At 47.8% G+C, this 21,576-nt stretch overlaps 1 protein-coding gene across 3 annotated transcripts in view; it reads left to right on the top strand.

The window, feature by feature from the left end:
- Positions 1–18,854, top strand: part of FEZ1 (fasciculation and elongation protein zeta 1) — a 36,661-nt gene extending 17,807 nt beyond the window's left edge. For all 3 annotated transcript variants that reach the window (XM_010986488.3, XM_064482196.1, XM_031443427.2), the window contains exons 4-10: positions 4,255–4,341; positions 6,359–6,527; positions 8,993–9,264; positions 10,194–10,274; positions 11,684–11,759; positions 15,760–15,825; positions 18,502–18,854. In XM_010986488.3, the coding sequence (XP_010984790.2) occupies positions 4,255–4,341; positions 6,359–6,527; positions 8,993–9,264; positions 10,194–10,274; positions 11,684–11,759; positions 15,760–15,825; positions 18,502–18,518 (768 nt within the window). In that variant the 3' untranslated portion in view covers positions 18,519–18,854. The remainder of the gene's footprint in view (positions 1–4,254; positions 4,342–6,358; positions 6,528–8,992; positions 9,265–10,193; positions 10,275–11,683; positions 11,760–15,759; positions 15,826–18,501) is intronic.
- Positions 18,855–21,576: the final 2,722 nt, after the last annotated feature.

The raw sequence follows: 21,576 nt of genomic DNA, 5'->3' as shown, positions 1-21,576 counted from the left end.
ACAGATACACACTATTATATATAAAATAGATAAACAACAAGGACTTACTGTATAGCACAGGGAACTGTATTCAATGTCTTATAATAACCTATGATGGAAAAGAATCTGACAAAGAACATACCTATATATATAACTGAATCACGTTGCTGTAATCTGAAACTAACACAATATTGTAAAGCAACTATATTTCAATTAAAAATAAAGAGGGGCGGGAAGATAGCATGTCCATCATTCTTTCCTTTCACCCTCCCTAATCTTCAGGCGACCTATTTCTGTCACTATAGATAAGTTTGCATTTTCTAGACTTTGGTATAAACGGAATCATGCAGCATGTACTCTTTTTTTGTCTGATTTTTAAAACTCGGTATGATTATCTAGACATTCATCCATTTTATTGCATGTATCTGCAGCCATTCCTTTTTATTGCCGAGTAGCGTTCCATTATATGGATGTACCGTAATCTGCTTATTCACTCACCTGTGGCTGGACATTCAGGTTGTTTCCGGCTTTTGAATGTTTCAAATAAAGCTCCTGTGAACATTCTTGTGTAAATCTTTTTTGCAGACATATGGCTCTGTTTCTCTTGGGTAAAAATGTATGAGTGGAATGTCTGGATCATATAGTAAGTGTATGTTTCATTTTTTAAGAAAATGACAAACGATTTTCCAGTTTGAGAGCTCTGATTATTCCACATCCTTGCCAACTCCTGGTATGGCCTTTTTGATTTTAAACATTCAAGTGGGTATATAGTTGTATTTTATTCTGGGTTTAATCTGCATTTTCCTGATAACATATGCTATTAAGCAACTTTTCATGTGCTTATCCACACCGGTGTATCTTTGGTGAGGTGCCTGTGCTGATCTTTTGCCCGTTTTCATAGTGGATTGTTTGTGTTCTTATTATTGTGTCATTAGAGTCCCTCGCGTTAAAACACAAAATGAGGCATGTTACATTTTTAAGAGTTTATTTGAGCAAATCTGTTCAAATGGGACAGTGCCGAACTCGAAGTGGTTAGGAGTTGGAGGAAATGTTTTTACAGAGAAGAGGTGGAAACAAAGGAGGGAGATTATGTGACTGGCTCTAGCTTTAGTGGTTGTATTATTTGGAAAAGCCTGGTTGGCTGTTTGTGATTGGGTTTCCTTCGGTGTGAGTTCTTAACCTTGAGGCCTTAGAGGCTTCAGTTTTGGTTTGCTCAGGAGGCTACTGACCCATTAAAGCCACCTCAGTCTAATGGCCTCCTTGCTAAATTAATTAAACACATACATCCTACATTTCAGTCCTCTGTTGTATGCCTTTCAAATATCTTCTTCTTGTCCATGAATTGACTTTTATTTTTTTTGTTTGTTTTTAATTTTTTTTTTTTTTTTGCAGGGGGAGGTAATTAGTTTTATTAATTTAGTTTTTTTTTTGACGGAGGTGCTGGGGATTGAACCCAGGACCTCATGCATGCTAAGCATGCGCTCTACCACTTGAGCTATATACCCCCCCCCCCCCCCCCGGATTGACTTTCAACTTTCTTAACGTTTGTTTGTTTTTGTTTTTGGTGGGGGGAGGTAATTAGGTTTGTTTGTTTGTTTGTTTATTTTCAAGCCTTAAGCAACCATATTATAGCCCTACAGGTGCCCCCTTTACCAAAAGCAGGAGGGGGAGACAGCTCACTGAATAGCATGGCCAGACTCTTTTCTGGATCTAGGTCTTCTTTCCTCAGTCTGGGAGGAAGGCACTTGGAAGAATGATCTTTCTTAGAAGAGCCGTAGTTCACTTCCATAGACAGAGACAACTTGAAGTTCTAGTTTACAAAGAAATTCTTCCCTATTTTTACGGCCTTCACCCTGCCACCCAAGAGGCTAAATCTGTCCCTGCGGCAGTTTCTCTGTCTGTGCCGTGTTAGGAGCAAGAGGACCCACACAGTCTTCCGTATACATGGGTGTGTGCACACATGTGACGTATGCTCTTATCCATCTACGGAAATGCTGCCATTTTTCAAAGGTCTTTCTCGTTCTCATCGTTAGTGTCCTCCCCGCTTTGCACACTCTGCCAGGTACCGCCCTGGGAACGGCAGGCAGGGAGTCTGTAAGTGGCAGTGGAAGGAAAGAGGGCTCGTGGAGAAGTGATGGAAGCCCTGGAGCAGAACAGAGTCCACTAGGATTGAGGCGGAACGTGGGATCAGGCCCAGAGAGGCTGGGGAGGACGAGGGAATCAGAACCAAGAGCTGGAGAGGAAGGAGAAAAGGGGAGGCAGAGGGTGGACGCCATGAAAGCTGAGGACGGAGTTGTCCATGTGCAGAAGAGGGGCGGAGCTAGGGCTTTCTCGTGTGTGCGTCTCCTTTCATTTTATTTTTTTAGTGGTGGACTTCTGAGATCTGAGCAAATATGGGGTAAGTGTAGCTACCACAATACCAGGTAACTGTCAAAAGCTTACAATTCATTTTCAAATCTCGGTTTACCCAGCCTACCAAATCGGAGCCGTAGGCTTTGTTCTAGAGAGGGGAGAGGAGAGAAGGCTCTAAGCAGGAGGCATCCATGCCTCTGCCCAGCTTCTCTGACATCTGAACAGCAAGAAGGGTCTACGCCTAAAGCCCCCTCCCTGCCTTCACCAGGGAGCTCAGAAGGAGGACCTTGGGAAGAGGGATGGTGTAGCTGAAAGGTGCAGAATTATCAGCCAGCGAGGTCAACCCACTAACACTGGCCACATTACAGAAAATGTAAATATGCCGTTTACAAGAGAGACTTAATGTCAAAAGTAATTCTGGTTATAGACTAACCTGCTGTCAGATGCTTATAAAAAATAATCCAAACAGAAAACAAAAACTTTGTTTCCCAGCACGAGCCTAAATTCTACCGCAGGGCTTTCTAGCCCTGAGAAAGTTCTGCCGTCTGAGAATAGTTGTGAACAAAATGTGGTGACAGGAGTTTCGTTCTGCATAGTGGGGAGCTGCAGAAGCCAGGCGGGTACCACAGGTGGTAGACTTGGCAGAGAGGGGAGCATATGGGTTCGACAGCAGAAATAGATGTCACCATCTGGCACAAAGCCCCTCAGATGATCCCATTACCTCCCTGTCCTGTTCCTTCTCCAGGTTGAGAGCAGATGGCCTTTGAGATATAGCTGATTTTTTTTTTTTTAATGACATAGTCCGGGTTTCAAACAAACGTAGATAGAGGGTGATGTATTTTATTGGGGGGTGCCTGCCAAGGTGGAGTTCAAGGAAGAGGGGAGAAGTTCCTGAAGATAGACTCCCTCTGACATGACTGCTTGGATTGGAACCAGGTGTTTCCTGGGGGTGTTAGAACAGGAAAAGCATAATCTCCAGGAAGGAGGCGGATCAGCATGCCAGCTGTTGGTGGGCAAGTGAAATTGATTCCTGGATGAGAAGTGTCTGCAGAAAGACTTCCTGGAGGCACGTCTTGCCAGACCCTAGATGACTTTGAAACCGGGCTCCTGGACACAGACAGCTTGTTAGGTGGTTCAGTGGCTTATTTTGTACAGGATTTGAACACCAATGCCAGGCTGTGCTGTTTGGGGTACAGTCAGCAAAGTCAGACACACCATGATGACCTTGCTGGACTTCAATGTCCAGAATCTCAATGGTTGTGAACTTTCAGAATCTAACTTGGGATGATGGAATTTTGGAGGCACAGGGCAAATGTTTCAATATTTGCTGTTGCTGTTGAGTTTATCCTTTGGGTCATGTGGGCAGGTTGTTCTGTGGCATGTCCCAGGGAACTTCAGCACATCCTTCATCAGCTGTGTCACCCTGCCTCGATTCCAATGACACAGTGACATTTCATCAAATTTTAAAAGCACGACTATTTGGACTGAAACAACCCACCCCTTAAAATGCCTCATAAAGTAAAACCTGGAAACAGATCCCCAGACTGAGACTCCTTATGTAAACAAGTGTGCTTTTGCTGCAGGAGTTGGCTGCTGTTATCACTTACTTTGAGGAGGTTCCTTGTTCATGCAAAGATGACCTGCCTGTGGGTTAAAGGATGGTGCTGCTTCCTTTGGGTCAGAATGGTGCTGGCCACACATGCCTTATTGTTCTTTTCTGACCAAGCTGGACTCAGTGGTGCATGCTGTGTGGATGGGGTATGTTTGGAACTGGATGGAACTCTGGACCCCTCTCAGACTCTCTGTTTACACAGTGGATGGCTGGAGTGGCCTCTGCCTGTGTCATCTGTTCTAGAGACTGGAGAGAATCCAAGTTCTGCTGATGGTCAATCCGAATTCCAACCCCCCTCCCACCTGTTTCAGATCCATGAGAAAGAAGAAGAAGAGTTCAATGAGAAGAATGTACGTGATTCCGGAATCATTGAGGAGCCTCTACTCACAGCAGACCAGGTACTAACATCTCTCTTTGTTCTTGGGACTTTTGGTTCTTTTGATAGGGAAAAACTCTGAATACATACTTGCCACATCCTTTTAAGGCAGTAGAGAAATATATGGTCTTATGGTAGCTGTGCCGACAATGACTTGGAGTGTCTTTGATGAAGGGTTTCATGTCTCTTTAAGCCTCAGTTTACCTACCTGCAGTAAATAGGAATGTAATTCCTGACACTTGGGTTGGGTGGGGTCCAGGTTTGATAACAGCCAGAGACAGGCCACTGTTTACTGCCTTCATTCCTGCTGAACCTCTTTATTGGAATTCACTGTGCTCATTCTACTTGAAGTCAGGACGCTTAAGCAAGGGTCCCCAATACCTGTTCTTGTAAGCCTAGAAAGGGCAGATGAGGCTTTCGGGTGGTGAGAGTTTTCCCATAGTTCATAGAACACTGGAAATGTTGAGCCTTCCAAAGGGAGCCTTAGAGACATTTGTTTGTTTTTAAAAAAAAAGATACAGTGCTTCACATTTTATCAAGTTACTTATATTTTGGATTTAACAATGTGTTGCTTAGGGAGAATACCCCTGCGTCTCTGGATTCCTTATTCAACCTTTCAGTCAACAGATAATATTGGCGCTTGTTTTGAGCAGACACCTTTCAAGCGTTTTCCCAGAGTGGTTCTGAAAATGCTCCACAAGGAGCCTTTGGTGTCAGAAAGCACTTTTCTGTAAGAAGAACTCTTTCGTATCTGTGCTAAAAGGTGGGATACAAACAGGCAAGGATCAAGAGACTGAAGGCAACAGGAATAGGGGAAAGCGGTTATTCTTGTGAGCTTGGTGGGGGGAGATGCCATTCAATGATACACGTTCAATGATAACTCTGGGAGAAAGAGAAGCTCGGCCGTAAAGTTCTAAAGGGGGGTGTGTCGTTTGCTCATGTTCCGTGAATGGCTTTCGGTTGTCGAGAGCTAAGTATCCCCTAAATTTGTGAGTGGAGATGGGAAGGCTTGGGAATAAGATAGAAAGTATTCTAAAGGAGAGGACCCTCAGTGCCCTTATCTTTGGCCCAGCCTATCACGAAGAGGCCCACTTCAAAGACCGGTGGGTGTGGAGCCACAGCCCATCGCAGCATGGAGAACAGGCAAGTATACGGACGTGCCGTTGCGACCAGACTCACGGACGGCTCCTTTCAGAAGTGGTCTCTGCTTGTTCCACGTTCTTTACGTGGGAACAGTTGGCACACACGGTAGTTCAGCCTCATTCCTCCTGGCAGCTCTCTAATTCTACTCTGTCTTCTAGGGGCTGAACCCTATCAAGAGTCTAAATTACAGCTGGGTTGATCTATTTTCTCCTCTCCAGAACCTACCTATCCTTTTATTCTTTCATAATCTTTATTTTCTTCTTCTTTTCTTTAATGGAGGTACTGAGGATGGAACACAGGACCTCGTGCATGCTGAGCATACACCCTACCCCTGAGCTCTCCCCTCCCCCCACTTCATTGTCTTTATTTTCACTTGTCATTGGGCAGCTTCAGTTCCTGTCCAGGTGAATTCTAGAGGAACAGCTATTTTCCTCTGCGTAAAAAGCAACTCCTCATTTTGAGTTGTCCTCGGAACACTTTGTTTTCTTCCAGACATAAGCATTGTAACGATTAATGGACTGGGTTTTGTGTTGAAGTTGGGTGGATAAAATATTTTCCCACTTAGAAGTAAAGTGCTCAGCAAATTGAAGTAAATGTTCCCTTCCAGGCAGCTCTGCTTCGTTTCCTGGAAGAGCGGTTTGTTTCCAATAAAGCCCTCATCTAAATGGCGTCCTTGGAAGAGGGTTTACATCAAAGAGTGCTTTACATCAAAGGGAGACAGTATGTGAGCCTTCGGTCAGATCTATTTTTATTATTATTCAGTATTTATAAAGTAACAATATTGCTTTAGGAATTTTACAGGCCACAAATTAGGAACATCCTTCACTGATCAAAATTCAAGCTAGAACGTGCCTGCGGCGTAGAAGAGTTAGCGCTCTCTTGTGTGCCTTCCTCAGGTGATTGAGGAGATTGAGGAGATGATGCAGAACTCCCCAGACCCTGAGGAGGAGGAGGAGGTTCTGGAAGAGGAGGATGGGGGAGAAACCTCCTCCCAGGCAGACTCGGTCCTCCTGCAGGAGATGCAGGCCTTGACCCAGACCTTCAACAACAACTGGTCCTATGAAGGTGAGGGCCCTGGGGGCGGGCTCCCCGAGGACAAGCACTGCTGTGCCAGGCAGGGCCCGGGCTTCAGATGTAACTAACAGAACCTCGAATCCAGGGAGTTGGCAACACCTCTCTCACTGGACATCAGGAGAAAAGTTAGTATTTGGCAGGGGGTGGGGGTGGAGGGGTGGAGGAAAGGCAATTGAGCAAAGTTAAAATGGTAAAACAAACCAAGGAACAAGACTAGGACAGAATAAGCAGAGGAAATCTGAACCCACTATTCAAGATGATGCTACCATAACATTAATGAAAAGAATTTGCAGACGGTAATGATCATAATAGCTTGTATTTTTGGAGAGTGCCTGGCCCAGTTCTAAAACGTTCCATGCATAATCTCATTTCGCGCCCATATCAGTCCCGCTAGCATTGAGCTCGCTGTCTTCCGAGAGGTTGAGTGACTTGTTCGAGACCGCTGTTGGGGAAATGTAATTAACAAATAAAATCGGCTCCCCACCCAAATAACCTCCCCACAGTGAGGCATGTCACAATCAACCCACTACAGGGATTGCAAAACCAGAAAGAAATCTCACTCTTGTCAATGGCTGAGTGGACACAATCCATTACATTAAGTTTTGCAGCTTGGAGTCAGGTGACAATTAGACCCTTGTTATCTCTCTCTCTCTCTGTTTTTTTTATGATTTTTTTGGAGGAGAGGTAGTTGGTTTTTGTTTGTTTGTTTGTTTTAAGATGGAGGTACTGGGAATTGAACCCAGGACTTCACGCAAGCTAAGCATGCGCTCTACCTCTCTTGATGATGACGTTTCAAAGCCGTGGCTCTCGGGTCCTTGAGGAAACATTTCTGAGTCCTGAGACTGTCAACAGGCTTCTTTAGCCGTTAAAATGACTGACACATATTTGAAAAGGACAGAGAGAGAGATTCCGAGAGGAAAGGGAGGTGAGGGAGAGGGGAAGTCTCTTCCCTTATTTTCAACAGGGAGAATCAAGCCTCTTGTTTTTAATTTGTATTTACCCCGACACCACACCCAAGTCGTTGAGGGAGTGGAGCCAGCATTTGAAGCCAGGCTGGGTAACTCCAGAGTCCACACTCTTAATCTGTGTATCGCATTAACTCTCTGATACAGGTTTGTAGTAATTATGATCCTGCAAAGAAAGAGGTGGATGAAGCGTGAAATTAAAAGATGTAACAGCAGTGGCAAAGCGAGTCTAAAATTCATCAGTCTGTAGGGATCATGGTGACCAAGCTGCTGGGGAGCCCCGTTCCCTGGGAGTAGATCCGTGGAGCGGCGATGGGACTTATAAACCACGGAGAGAGAGGGCGGGGTGGGCAGGGTGTAAAGGTCCAAACTTGGATGAGCATGGTGGTAGAAAGAGAAGCATGATCTGAAGAACTGCGTCCCTGAGTCAGACTCTGACGAGCAGGGGCAGGGCAGGGCAGGGCAAGCCAAAGGCATCTGTGGGGAGCGATGGAGCGGCTTTGGCCGTGGGGCTGCATTCACAGCTGCCCAGTCAGGCCATTCTCCGCCACACAAAGGTCCCACACATAGAGCTGTTCAGCAAAAGACTTGGGAAAATAGCTGAAACGCAGAGTGAAATGGCAAAAACAGAAGGAGGAGGACAGCTCCAAAGACCGAAATAAAAGGGAAGGTCAAACCAAGTCAGCAAATACCCGGGCAGAGCCAGAACGCAGAGGAATAGGAAAAAGGGACTCTGGTGTAGAAACAAAAGATGCTGTCGAAAGGGGCACGTTCGAAAAGATGCCCCCAAGGCTACGTTAGATGAAGACCTCTGAGGGGACAAGAGTTTCCAATGAACCCATCTGTGTCCGGTTATCCCCTCCTTTTCTCTGACAGCAGCAGACGGCTCGGTATTACCGAGCCAGGCCTCGTTTCTCTATGCATGATGTGTGTTTTCTATGCATGCTTACGTATCTGCCGTATTTCGGGACACGTGCACTGTGACCCAGGACAGTCGGTGTGGAGAAGGCCTCAGACCTCGCTGCCTGTTTTGCGGTCTGCTTTGCTGTTCCTTGGCCAGGTCTGGGGAAGAAACGCCGCCTCTCTATTGCTCTTCCACACAGACGCCAAGCCTCCTCTTCGTGTCCTCCCCACCCTCTGCCCAATTCTCGATCCACTTCACACAAGGAATATTCTAGAGTCAGAGGTAAACTAGGAAGGTAGAACAAGGGATTGAAAAGCCACATGTCTGTCTTGTGGACAGAATCCACAGGCCCCCTCGGGGGCTGTTCCTTCTCCCTCCCTCGTTCCCACGGGGTGATCCCTCCCACAGTTGATAACTGGCCCCCTCTTCCTGGCACGACCCTCAATTATGAAGGCCTTTTGTGTTCTTTCGAGGGGTTGTCGGGGTGGAGGGCCTCCTCCAGACCCTTCGGGTGGCAGGGGCCCCGGGAGCCTCTCTGCTGGGCTGGGCTGGATGCAGTGTCCCCTGTGGGTCGGTCTCCCCTGCAGGGCTGAGGCACATGTCTGGGTCCGAGCTGACGGAGCTGCTGGACCAGGTAGAGGGCGCCATCCGAGACTTCTCGGAGGAGCTGGTGCAGCAGCTGGCCCGCCGGGACGAGCTGGAGTTCGAGAAGGAGGTGAAGAACTCCTTCATCACGGTGCTCATCGAGGTGCAGAACAAGCAGAAGGAGCAGCGAGAGCTGATGAAGAAGAGGCGGAAAGAGAAAGGGCTGAGTCTGCAGAGCAGCCGGGTAGAGAAGGGAAGCCAGATGCCGCTCAAGGTAAGAGGGCATGGGCCGCGCCAGCCCAGAGCTCCCCACTGCAGGTCCCCGCCGGGCCGGCCCTAGACAGACCTGGCCTGAGCGGTGGCTGTGAGCAGGACATCCCGGCGGACAGCGGAGCCGTGGAGAGGGCTCCCAAGAGGACGCCCGGTCAAGTGGAGGAGACAGGATGTGACACTAGGAAATAAGCAACTGCAGCATGTGCTTTCGTAGGCAAGACCTTAGAAAGTGGGGTGAAGGCGTTTAGAATTGAGAGGAGTTGTGCCCTGGGACTCTGGGTCAGAGTCTCTGCTCCCAGGGCAGCTTATAGTCCTGACCCATCTATCCCGGATGTCGGTAGGGTGTTCCGGGATGGAAAACTATGCTGCTTTGCTGTTATAGTCACGGGATTCTTCTAACCAGTGGTTCTTAATCAGGGGGGAGCTCAGCAGAATCATCCAAGGAGCTTTTCCTGGGCTCCTTGCCAGTCCTACTGAATTGCACCCGGGCATGTGCATTTTGGGAAAACCTTTCCAGATGAGGACAGTTGCTGTACCTCCGCCCTTCCCAGTGGCTGGGCATATTGTTTTCTTCCCTGAGATATTTGCATCATCATCCTTCCAAGTTTCCTTGTGCTGCTTTATTTTTCTGTTTTCATAGTGGAGGTTGAAACGGAGAAACCCAGCAGTGCAGGGGGGGTCTTTTTGCCCAAGGGACTGACTCAGATAAGAGTCTTTGAGACTCTATTTCTTCTTGCAAAACTCAGGCTGAAATTTTTTCCTGCATCTTAGCCCAGGTCCTTTAGTTTATGGTCGCAGACCCTGGGGCCGTGACCTGGGGCAGTGTGGAAGCTCATGGGTATGGGTGGAGTAGGGAGGACACAGGAGTCCCGGGTGATGAATACAGAGCAGGAAGCACCTCCCCTTCTGAGTCTCATTCTCGTCCCCCAGCGCTTCAGCATGGAAGGCATCTCCAACATCCTGCAGAGCAGCATCCGCCAGACCTTTGGCCCCTCAGGAACTGACAAGCAGGTACCACCCATCTCCCTGTCCCCAGCTTTCTGCCCAGATTCTTGAAACTTGGCCTCCCCAACAGAGCAGGGAATGGTGATTCACTAGAATTGTCCCAGCACTTGGGCAAGTTGTATGTAGTGCAGGGGATGTCCTCACATTTTCTTCCACTCTAAGGAGGAACAGAAAGTGTCTTTTTAAAGGCAAACAGTTTTTTGAGCTCTAATATTAGAGGGCAGGGATGAACTTGAAACTTAACACTACTTGTCGACCTCTGAGTTCAGTTGTTTCAGAAACAAAATGCATTAAAGGGGAATCCACCTCATGAAAGATCCCATACAAGACCTCAGTTAACTCTACCACATGGGTCACCAGCTGAGCCAGTCCCACCAAGACTGCCTCTACAGCTGCTCCGCTGACTGTAACCCACGCGGTGGTGTCTCCCATTTAGCCAATTACTTGCCTGAGAGGTAGCTTCATTGCTGGCTGCTGAGTGCCTGCCACACGCTGAGTCCCACTGCCGGGCCCCCAAGCAGTACAAAGATGAGAAGTCCTTGTCCTGCCCTCACGGAGTGCACAGTCTAATAGAGAAAGTCGGTGTGTCAGTAGACACACTTAAGATTGTGCACATCAACTGTGTATATTTTAGACATATTTGTAGCTGAATCCTGAAGTGTTAGAATTCTGGAAGAGATTTTGGACCTGGGAAGAGCTTTAGGACCGTGTAACCCAGTGCTCTCACTTCACAGCAGTGAGAACTAAGACTCAGAGAGATTAGGTATTTCCCCAAGGCCACACAGCTAGTTTCAGGGCCAGGACTAAAACACAAGCCTCTGGGCATTTGGTCTAGAGCTCTTCTCACTGCTGACCCCAGGCTCCCCTGGAACTTTCCAGGCCTCCCTGGCCAGGTGTTCTAACTGGACCCTAAGATGAGTTTATTGCAGGAGCGCCTCAGCTCCAGCAGAGGGAGCAAGCCCGACATCCCAGACCCAGGGCAGGGCTGAGGTTTTCTCACCTGTCATTTTGACAGAAGAGAAACCATTCATTCTCAAATTGTACTGCAGAGGATAAGGAAATATAATCCCCCACTTAGAACATTCTCTGCTCTCAGCCTGGAGGAGAAAAAGCTCGCCAGGATTCCTAAATAATCAGAAAGTTCCTAGTGTTGGAAGAATGTATTAGTTGGAGTGAAGGGACATTTTTTCCTGGCTAACGTGGTGAAGTCTTACTTTTAAAGAGACATTCCCCAGAGACGGGAAAAAAGGTCCTAAGACACAGGTGTGCGCGTTATCATGGGCGTTGTCAAGAACGTAGATTTGATGGAGCGTGTGTCTTAGAGGAAATCTCAATCCCCGAGCAAGTTGTCAACCGTATCTCAACCCTGGGGACCACTCTTCTGTCTCACACGCTGCGTGCCGTTTGTCCCCTAGTATCTGAACACAGTCATCCCTTACGAGAAGAAGGCCTCGCCCCCGTCTGTGGAAGATCTCCAGATGCTGACGAACAGTGAGTTCCTCCCATTCTCAGCGAGATGAGCTGCTCATTTTTCTCCCTCCCGCCCCCCGAGCTGCATCCTTGATGCCTCAGTCCTGAGGTTTCCCCGGAGCAATTTCATTGGGTCGAAATGTGCTCCACACTGTTGTGTTGTGTCCCCTGCACAGCGTAAAATGAAGATGTTCTGCAGTGATACCCAGAGCTGCCTTGTCTTTTCCCAGTTACTGTAGGGGAAGAGACCTGTAGGGGTGTGTGTGTGGGGGAACGCGCTGGTGGGAGAGGCTGGGGCAGTGAGAGGCAGCAGCGGTGTGCAGGGACTTCCTGTGCATCACCCACGGTTCTCAAGGCTCTGCACCCTCTGTGTCACCCCATCTCTCCTCTGTGGCTTGAGGTTGCTTTGTCTGAACTTGTGCCCCTGAAGCACGGAGCTTGGTCTCAGGGACTGGCTGTATTTTTTTTTTTCTTCACTTTTCAGCTTTATTAGGTAGAATTGTTACAACTTGACTGTACATATACAGTGTATTGCATGTAAATACATATACACAATATACTGCACACATTTAAAAAAATTTATGTGTATGTACTGTTCATTGTTTCTAAAAACATTTAGAGCTTTAGCTTTTTTAAACTTACATAATTATCAAAGGAATAAAGCAACCACAAAATAAGAATTCATTCAAAAAGATACATACACCCTGCAATTAACAGCAACATTGTTTATAATTGCCAAGATATGGATAAGTGCACATCAATAGATGAGTGGATAAAGAAGAGGCAGCTCATATATACAGTGGAATACAACTCACCTGTAAGAAAGAAGGATATTTTGCCATTTGTGGCCCTTCATTCACTTTTTCTTCACTTCAAAAACCAGAGCTTTATAACTGGCATAAACATTTCCACTGCATCAAAAACAACAAAATACCTAGAAATAAGCTTAACCAAGGAGATTACCTGTACTCTGAAAACTGCAAAACATTGATGAAGGAAATTGAAGATGATACAAAGAAATGGAAAGATTTCTTGTGCTCCTGGATTGGAAGAATCAACATTATCAAAATGGGACTGGCTGTATTTTTAATGAGAAGCAAGGTTTCTTGGGCGCGTGAGGCTGATGGGAGAGAATGGAGTCTGGTTTTCCTTGCAGGCAATGACCGCCTCCTCTCCTCCACTTGGACTTGTCAAGTGATGTTAATAGACATTCTGCGTGATGGGAGAAAGCAGCGTGTGATAAAGAGCCTTTTGTCGGCAAAATCTCTTCATATACGTCAAACACTACAACTCCCAGAGGGCCAGGGGCACATGGTGTTAGCCGTCAGTGTCAGCTCGATTCTTTTAGGAAGAGAAAAATCCTAGGCTGAGATGTGGGGACAGGCTCAGTGAATCATGCAAAGTCCATCTCCTTGGCAACCGTGCGCTGTGCTGAGTGACAGACTAACCAGGCCGCCCAGCCCATTGCTGCACTGTCTGAGAGGGACTGGGCCGCCGCGGGGCTGTTTGATACCCTAGGGGACAGGAAGAGGAGCTTCTTCTGTTCACCTGAGGAAGATGGTTACCTCCTGCGCCCAGTGCTAAAGGTGACCACGTTTCATTTTCATCATTTTTGGAGAACTAAAGCAGGAGGTTCTGGTAAACGGAAGCCCTGCCTACATCAATGGATCCTGCGTCCTTGAGAATCTGGAATTTTAAATTCAAAGTACATTGTGCTTCCTCTTAACTCATTTGAAGCTCCTTTATTTGCATAAATATGCACTAAGATTTTTTTTTTTTAACGGGAGTAGAGAGAAACGAGCTGACATTTATAGGTGTTTGTGTTTTCGTGGGTAGTAAGCATTTGGAAAATAATTTGGACAAATTACGAAGGTAGATAGATGTAACGTACTCTATCATGGTCTTTTAAAAAAAAAGAAGAGCTATAAATTTTTTACAGAAACCCATTCAGGAATGCAGTGTGAAATTCTTTCATTTTAATTAAGAAACAGCGGTTTTGTTTACAATTTTCTAGTTCATTTAAAAAACTAGGGCTAGAGTATATCCATCATTTAGGAGACTTTGGAAACATAGAAAAGTGAACGAAGGAAGATAAATAATTCCTGTCCCCCTCACTGTAGTCACTATTATGGTGTTTTTCAGCCGTAGTATTTTATGTCTTTTCCATATAGTTGGGATTATACTGGCTATAAAATTTCATATCATGATTTTAGTCACATCGGTTAACATTTGGTTAACATTCTTTTTATGGCTCTCTCGTCTGTCATGTGGATATACCACATTCCAATATTTTATTCCTTTTAAAAGAAAAAACTGCCAACTTTCCTGAATACCAATTCTCCTGCCGGTTATGAAAGCTCTGGTTTTTTTGGCTCATCCTTGTACGGATTTGTGAACCACGTCTCCTCTTTTCCCTACTCCTGGGTCAAGGATGTAGGCCAGAGACCAGCTCTGGGGACTGACAATTTCTATAAATTTTGGATTTTGGAGATCAACCCGGACACATGTTGACTGAGGACAATTACTGGGTTTTTATGGCCATCTTCTGGTTGTGTTTGTTTAGTCTGCCCATGCTCAGTTGCAAAGTACTTCCAGCCTATGAAACCGTGTCTAGAAGTACAGAAGAAATAAAACAAGAGAAATCAATGCCTGGATTGCCTCAGGTCCAGTCTTCTTCTAGACCCAGCCACGGACTCATGACCCTGGCAGGCTCTGTTCCTCATCCACTCCCGAGTTTTGGAGTCAAGTTTCATGACCCTGACTTGCAACTGGGCAAGGTAACCAGTGGAGAACAAAGACATGGGGACAGACTGGGGGTCCTGCTGTTTTTATGGCTGCCTCCTGACCCCAGGCATCAGGGCCAGCTCATCTCCAGTGTTTCCTCCTCTTGCGAAAAGTAACACGTGCTCATTGAAAAAGGCCAGACCCTGCAGAGCTATTTATTATGTAGAAAGGAATGTCCCCTGGGGTCTCACACTGAGAGGTAACCACTTTTAACAGCTTCATACGCTCTCTTCCAGAGTTTTCCTGTGAATATTAGCTTCTATTATTTATTCATTTAGAATTAATACATAAAGTTCTGCAGCCTTCCTTCGTCGCTGATAGGGATGTCGTGTACACAGAGATCTCTCTCATTTTTCGGAAAGCTATACGAGACTGCATATATAACATAGACCCCATAGCTTACTTAAGGAATCTATTGATGAGGAAATGTATTTTTAGATACCCCTGCCCTCATTTTTTAATATTGTGAATAATAAGGTCTAGATAATTTCCTAAAGGATTTTCTACAAAGCTGACTTCCACAACATGAACCGTGAACATGGGAAGGTGCTACCTAGTTTAATAACAGAAAAATCTCTTTTAAAAACTTTTATAAAGAGCTGTTAGGCTTTAATAACTTCCCTATTGTTTGCTTCGCATGTAGGTCATGTCCTGTTTCAACAAGAAGTCTGTAAGCTCCTCGAGGGTCATTAATTTGTATTTCCACAAATTCTAGTGCTGTACTGGGCATACAGTGGAAAATAAATATTTGTTAAATTCATTTGCTCCTAATAAACTGGAGGTGAGGACTTTTCTAATAACAGCTGTGTACATGAATAGAAAGCCTTTAAAGACAGATTTATTGGTGATTCACTGATGTGGCAGCTATTATTCTTAACATTTAGATTGTATCTGAAAGCTGATTCTTTTTTGAAATTGCTTTATTTGTTTTTATGATTATTAAACATACATACTTAGGAGATGATGTGGACGTTATAGATGAGCAAAAAAACAAAAGTAAAAGGTGAAAGAGAAGGAGAAAGCCGGGTCATAGGTAGGCCGCCCTGACCCGTGGCGGCTTCTCCTCCCCCAGCGGGTTGAACGCTGGCTCTTGCCAGAGGCTTGCAGACCTTGCTCGATACTCAGCGAACGTTCGGTTTCCTTGACTCTTTCACGTGCTCTGGGTTGATGGGTTGGTGGGCCCTGGAGGTGAGCTTATGCCCTGATGCTCTTGGCTCCTCTCTCCCCTCTTCCCCAGTTCTCTTTGCCATGAAGGAGGATAATGAGAAGGTGCCCACTTTGCTGACGGACTACATTTTAAAAGGTAAGAGCAGCGGGGAGGGCACAGCTCGGCGGCAGAGCGCACGTTTAGCACGCACGAGGTCCTGGGTTCAATCCCCAGTGCCTCCATTAAAGTAACTAAGTAAATAAATCTAATTACCTTCCCCCAAACAGCAAACAGAAAACCCCACAAACAAAATAAATAAAATATTAAAATAAACACGTAAATAAAAGGTAAGAGCAGCCCAGGCCTCTGGGAGCAGAAGCCCCCTCTGAGGCCCCTGCCCCCGGGACTCCCGCCCTCCCAGGGTGTCCGTGCCAGCCCAGGCAGGGCCAGGGAGCTCAGTGGACAATTGTGAGGTGCTGGATGTTGCTAGGAGGCCTGAGGAGGAGATTCCATCACCCCCAAGTCACCAGAGTGACTCCACTGGGAGAGCAGCCCAACCAACAAAAGACTTACTGTGGCAGTTCTGTGCAGCCTCGGCTAGTCTGTTGGCAAAAACGAAGCCGGAGGGCACCTTTAATAGTTTCAGCTACTTGAAAGGCAGCAAACTAGAGTCATGATTCGCTGCATCCTTTCGTAAGGCAGCAAACTAGAGTCATGATTCGCTGCATCCTTTTTTTGTTTCATGTTTGATTACTTTAAACATACGTAAAATAGAATGTACAGTCTAGTGAACTCTCATGTATGTAGCATCCGGCTTTGACAGTAACTCACAGCCAATCTAGTTTCATTTATCCCCCCTGCCCAATGTCTCCCCTCCATATTATTTTGAAGCAAATACCCATCATTATATATTTTTCATCCATATGTATTTCAGTACACATTTCTAAAACAGAAGGACTCTTTTAAAAAAAACACATCCACAGTATCATGATTACAAATTAGAAAAATTTGTATGATTAGAAATTTTCATGATTAGAAAAATTAAAAAATTTTAAATATCTTTGACTATCAACCAGTGTTCAGATTTCTCTGATTTCCCTATAAGAATTTTTCAGTTTGTTTGAATCAGGATCCAGTGAAGGTCCACATATTGCAAGTGCAAAATGTGTATGAATTATATGTAGACGCCCCTCTCCTTCCTCTCTCTCATTCTTTGAATTTTGTTTCTTAGAGAAACCAGACTGTTTGCCCTACAGAATTTCCTCTTTCTGGCTTTTGCTGGGTAGCTGCATCCTCATGGTTTAATTTAATCTGTTCTTCCACCTTTGGTATTTCCCGTTACCCAGTGGAGATGGAGGCGTGATCAGATTCAGGGCACCCACACCAGACCAGACCGAACGGGGCCAGGGAAGTTGGTAGACGATTGTCCATGAAGCTTTTGATAAGCGTTACGTTATCATTAGCTGTAAACTTCCATTAAGAGACATACTGTCTGGTTGTCTTTCTTTTGGGGATGTTAGCATCTGTATCAGTCTGCTTAGGCTGCTAAAACAGAACACCACTGGGTGGCTTGAACAACAGGAAGTTATTTTCTCACAGTTCTGGTGAGCAGAAATCCATGAGCAAGGTGCCAGTAAATTCAGTTTCTAGTGAGGGCTCTCTTCTTGGCTTGTAAGTAGCCACCTTCTCACTCTGTCCTCACATGGCCTTTCTTCTGTGTGTGTGAGGAGAGAGCGCCAGCGCCCTCTGGTGCGTCTTCTTATAAGGACACTAACCCTGTCAGGTCAGAGCCCCACCTGTATGCCCTCATTTCACTCTACTTCCTCAGAGGCTCCATCTCCAGATACAGCTGCCCCCGGGGGGTTAGGGCTTCAACGCGAATTCTGTGGGGGACACAACCATGGACTCCATAACACTATTGACTGATGGTCATTCATTGTCCAGCTCTTTTTCTTCATTAGGTTTTGCTCCACATGCACAGACGACTTTGGGTACAGTTTCCAAAGGCTTGTGGACCTCATTTACGAACCTCTGGGGGAAGATATAGCTCAAGTGGCAGAGCACATGCTTAGCACGCACAGGGTCCTGGGTTCAATCCCCAGCACCTCCATTAAAAGTAAATAAGCCTAATTACCTCCCCTCCGACCCCACCAAAAACAAATAAATTAAAAACTAACAAGCAAACAAAACCCCTCTGAACGGTACCATTTCCATAAGGATCAGAGAGATTAATCTTAAATTTCTGTGGGATGAATTTAGGCTAAACACTGGGAAGAACTTCTGACTCTTAAAGATTTTAAAGGAGCAACAAGTTTCTCAAAGCAGGTGTGTAGAAATGGGTTCTAAAGTCTGGGAGCCTGAGGGCCAGACTTTACCCTTCACCACCCCTTCACAATCCACTAAATGTCAGTGAATTGATAAAACTAGTTAACATTTACAGAGCACTTTCCATTTGCTTCTGAACAACCCTGTGGGGGAGGGGGGGCAGAGGTGCTGTCTACCGTGCACACGAAGAAACAAGCACAGGTAGGTGAAGTTATTTCCCGAAGGTCATGGGATTAGTAACAGCCAGACCCAGGATTTGAACCTAGGCAGATGGGTACCAGAGGCCACGCATTTAATCACCCCCTCGAACAACCAGCTATCATTGGCTCTTCCTCCTTCTGGAAGGAAGACACCTGATTGCCGTCGTTCCCTGGTTCTAAGGGGGCAGGTCTCTGCTCAGGACGCTGGTGAGAGGCTGGCGTGGCTGCTCTCGGCCAGGGCCACCCGGGCCGGCAGGTCCGGCCCCACACTGGCTTTGACACCCCTTCTCTCCTCTTCTCTTTCCAGTGCTCTGTCCTACCTAACCTTGCCCTTGGGAGCAGCCTTGCCACGGAGGCCACCGAGCAAGAGTCATCCCGCCACAGGGACTGCATGACACCACGTAGCCTCCGACGTGTATTTAAACTTGTATAGCTTAACCTTGATTAAACATGAGCAAGCGCGCGGGGTCCTTTGCTGTTGGCTTCTAGTCCTAGTAACCATTGGATGCATGACCGACGGGCAGGATTGGTGACGATGCCGCCTCTCCGCCTATGTTGGAGGAAGGCGGGTACTGTCACCACTCATGTAGTCTGGCTCCAGCCCTCAAAACACAGCTTACACCCTAAGACTAATTTTGAAATAAACCTTCATTTAATTAATATTCTTCATGTGCTTGGAGTGTGGTGTCCACTGGCCCCCTGGTACAAACCTCTAGAGAAAGGATGTGTAGCTGCCCCCGCCTGATGTTCATGGCCGGTTGCTGCCAGCGCGGTGCTTAGGGACTGGGGGCGTGCCAGCCCCTGTGGGGGGTCGTGGTGGGGCTGCAGTCCTGCAGACAGAAGGAGGAAGCCATCGCAGACTCTTAAGATCTTGCTTTTGGGCAGCTCTCAAGGGAGCTGCATGATGTGTTACAGGAACCCCTGGTTAGAGGGGGAGATCGCGGGGTTGGCGGGTAGGAAGTGAGGCTCATGGAGGAGCCGGGCGGCTCGGCGGCCCCTGTTGGGGTGGCTGGGTGGACTCCTGGGGGCCCGGGGGCTGGAGGGCGTCTGTGCTGCTGGGCTCTCCTAGCGTGAGGGGTTGCAACTACTTTCCTGACGTGCCCACCGACCCCTGGGAACAGTCTCCCGTGACCTTGCGTGCCCTCCCTGCCCTCCCCGCGGCCCTCGATGGCCAGCAGCTCTGGCTCCTACGTGCTGTCTCCGGCCTCGGTGGCAGGCAGCTGCCAGCCTTGATGGGCCAGCAGGTGAAAGCTGTCCTCGAATCCAGAGGGGCTGTGCTTCCCCACAACCTGAACTGTCTTGCCTTCCATCTTCAGGCTTGAATGATAACTCTGCATATTCCCACAGTCCTGTCTTAGAGCAAAGACTATCACCCACCACTTGCCACTCGCCTGTCATCGCTGCACCTTATCTCACATCGCAGACCCTCTGTGGCAAGTAGGCGGTGGCGTTGTCCTGAGAGACAGATGGGACCAAGCAGCAGAGATGTTCGAGGTGGTGGAGTCAGCCTGGCACCTTGGCCTCTTAGGCAGTTAGACCTCCGCTCCCTCTTAGGAGCTTGGCGTTGGTGCGCCCCCCGGGAAGCCATGATTCTTCCCACTGACAACTGCACTGGAGGCCGCAGATCGGCACAGGTGACAATAGAAGGCCTCACTGGTGCCCTGCAATCTTCCCTGGGGGGTGAGGGGGCACTTACGCACCAGGGAAACTGCCCCAGTGCCTGCGGCTCAACGTGGGTGTCTACACAGAGCAGGACGTCCGTGTAGACAGCCCTGGCAGCTGCAGGAAGGCGGAAGCTCCACCAGCACCTGTGCGAATCCTCAGGGCAGCGAGTGGCCCTGAGTATCAGAGCTTTGACAGAAAGGGACAACCTCAGCTCTGCGTCCGGCAGCGCCACAGCCCACGGCAGAGGGCCACTGGTGGGGTGAGGGCCGTAGCACGGTTTACTCTCTGCCATCGATGGGGAAGCGGTGACTCCCTCAGAGCCTTCCTTCCTGCCTTGGATTTGTCAGATCTGGGTCAGCCACTCCTTTCCCCCAATTTATCCTGCCAGCAGGTGTCTGAAGCAGCAGAGACAAGCTAATCAAAGCTGTTGGCAGTTAAAAATAAATCTCAAGTGTCAGGAAGGAGGCGAGCCCTAGGAGGAGGAGGGGTGGGAGCAGCAGCTGCCATTTCTCTCTGTTTGTCCACATCAGGAGTTGAGGGGGGTCGTCACTCATTTCTCCAGGCTTCTCCTCCCCTATCCCTCTGTCCCTGCTCCCCAGCACGGGGGCCCAGACCAGCAGCAACCCCGCCCAGGAACTTGTTAGAAACGGAAAACTCAGGCCCCACCCCAGACACGCCCCACTGCATTTTAACAAGATCCAGGCAATTGGTGTTTGTGTTAAGGTTTCCAGCTGCTCTGGTAAGTTTTCAGAGTTGCTGGAGCACGGACTCTGGGAGACTGGCCGCAGGAAGGTGCGGAGAGTGTGATTAACAGGTGACTGCGCTGTCTTCCATCGCCTCTCTTCCCATCATCCGTCAGGACGGTCCTAACATCCAAGAAGAGTCCAGGGCCCACCGATGCTTCAGACTCAGTCTTGAAGCAAAGCTCAAGTCCGTCCAGGATGTCCGCACTCAGCCAGGGGCAGGGAGGAGCCAGGGCCTGCCTGCCACCCTCCTGGGCAGGTAGGATTTGTTTGGTTTGGCCAGCAGGGTCCTTTACTGAGGTGTATTCCATCAGTTAAAGGCCTCCATGTGGATTCGTTAGGCCAAATCTGACTGAATCTTGGTAAGGAAGTGCCACCGTAGGGCCTACACCAGCCTCTGTTTGTATAGAGTTGAAATGAACGATCCCGTGGGGACAAGCTATGGTCCAAAGGGAATGTCCCCACCTTCTCCATCCTTGTATCTCTCCTTCAGGATGGGAGACAGATGTGGTATCTCAGAAAGAAAACACAAAGGGAAGGGTGTCGTGGCAGTAATTTTATGGGATAAATTGGAATTTTTAAAATGAAACCTCTTTCCTGCCCACCGGAGTAGCACCTGGAGTATAACTGTCTTCAGCTGGTGGTCAGGGGCGACGGGATGGGGCGGTCATGAGGAGGTGTGTGTGGTCCTCCAGGTGTCCTGGGATGAGCGCTGAACCAGGTCCTATGGATGTGAGCCTGTTTTGAGCACCACTGAGTCCTAGGGACTCCCCCGTGGCCCAGTCACGAGAGCACTTCCGCTCCCACCAGAGGCCCAGCCCTCCTTCAGCAGAAGCTTGAAAGGGAGGGGCAGCCTAGTCTCCCAGGGAGCCGGGAGAGGTGACTCTCACGCCGGCTGGCCTCCGAGATTAGCATGTGTGGAGGGGAGAGTGATTAGATGCTGCTCTTGGAGGAGACACCCGCATTCTTGATGG

This window comes from Camelus dromedarius, chromosome 34 (genome assembly GCF_036321535.1).
Source record: "Camelus dromedarius isolate mCamDro1 chromosome 34, mCamDro1.pat, whole genome shotgun sequence".
In the NCBI taxonomy this organism is placed as follows: domain Eukaryota; kingdom Metazoa; phylum Chordata; class Mammalia; order Artiodactyla; family Camelidae; genus Camelus; species Camelus dromedarius.
Note: the sequence above shows the minus strand (reverse complement) of the source record. Positions and strands in the feature narration are given on the sequence as shown.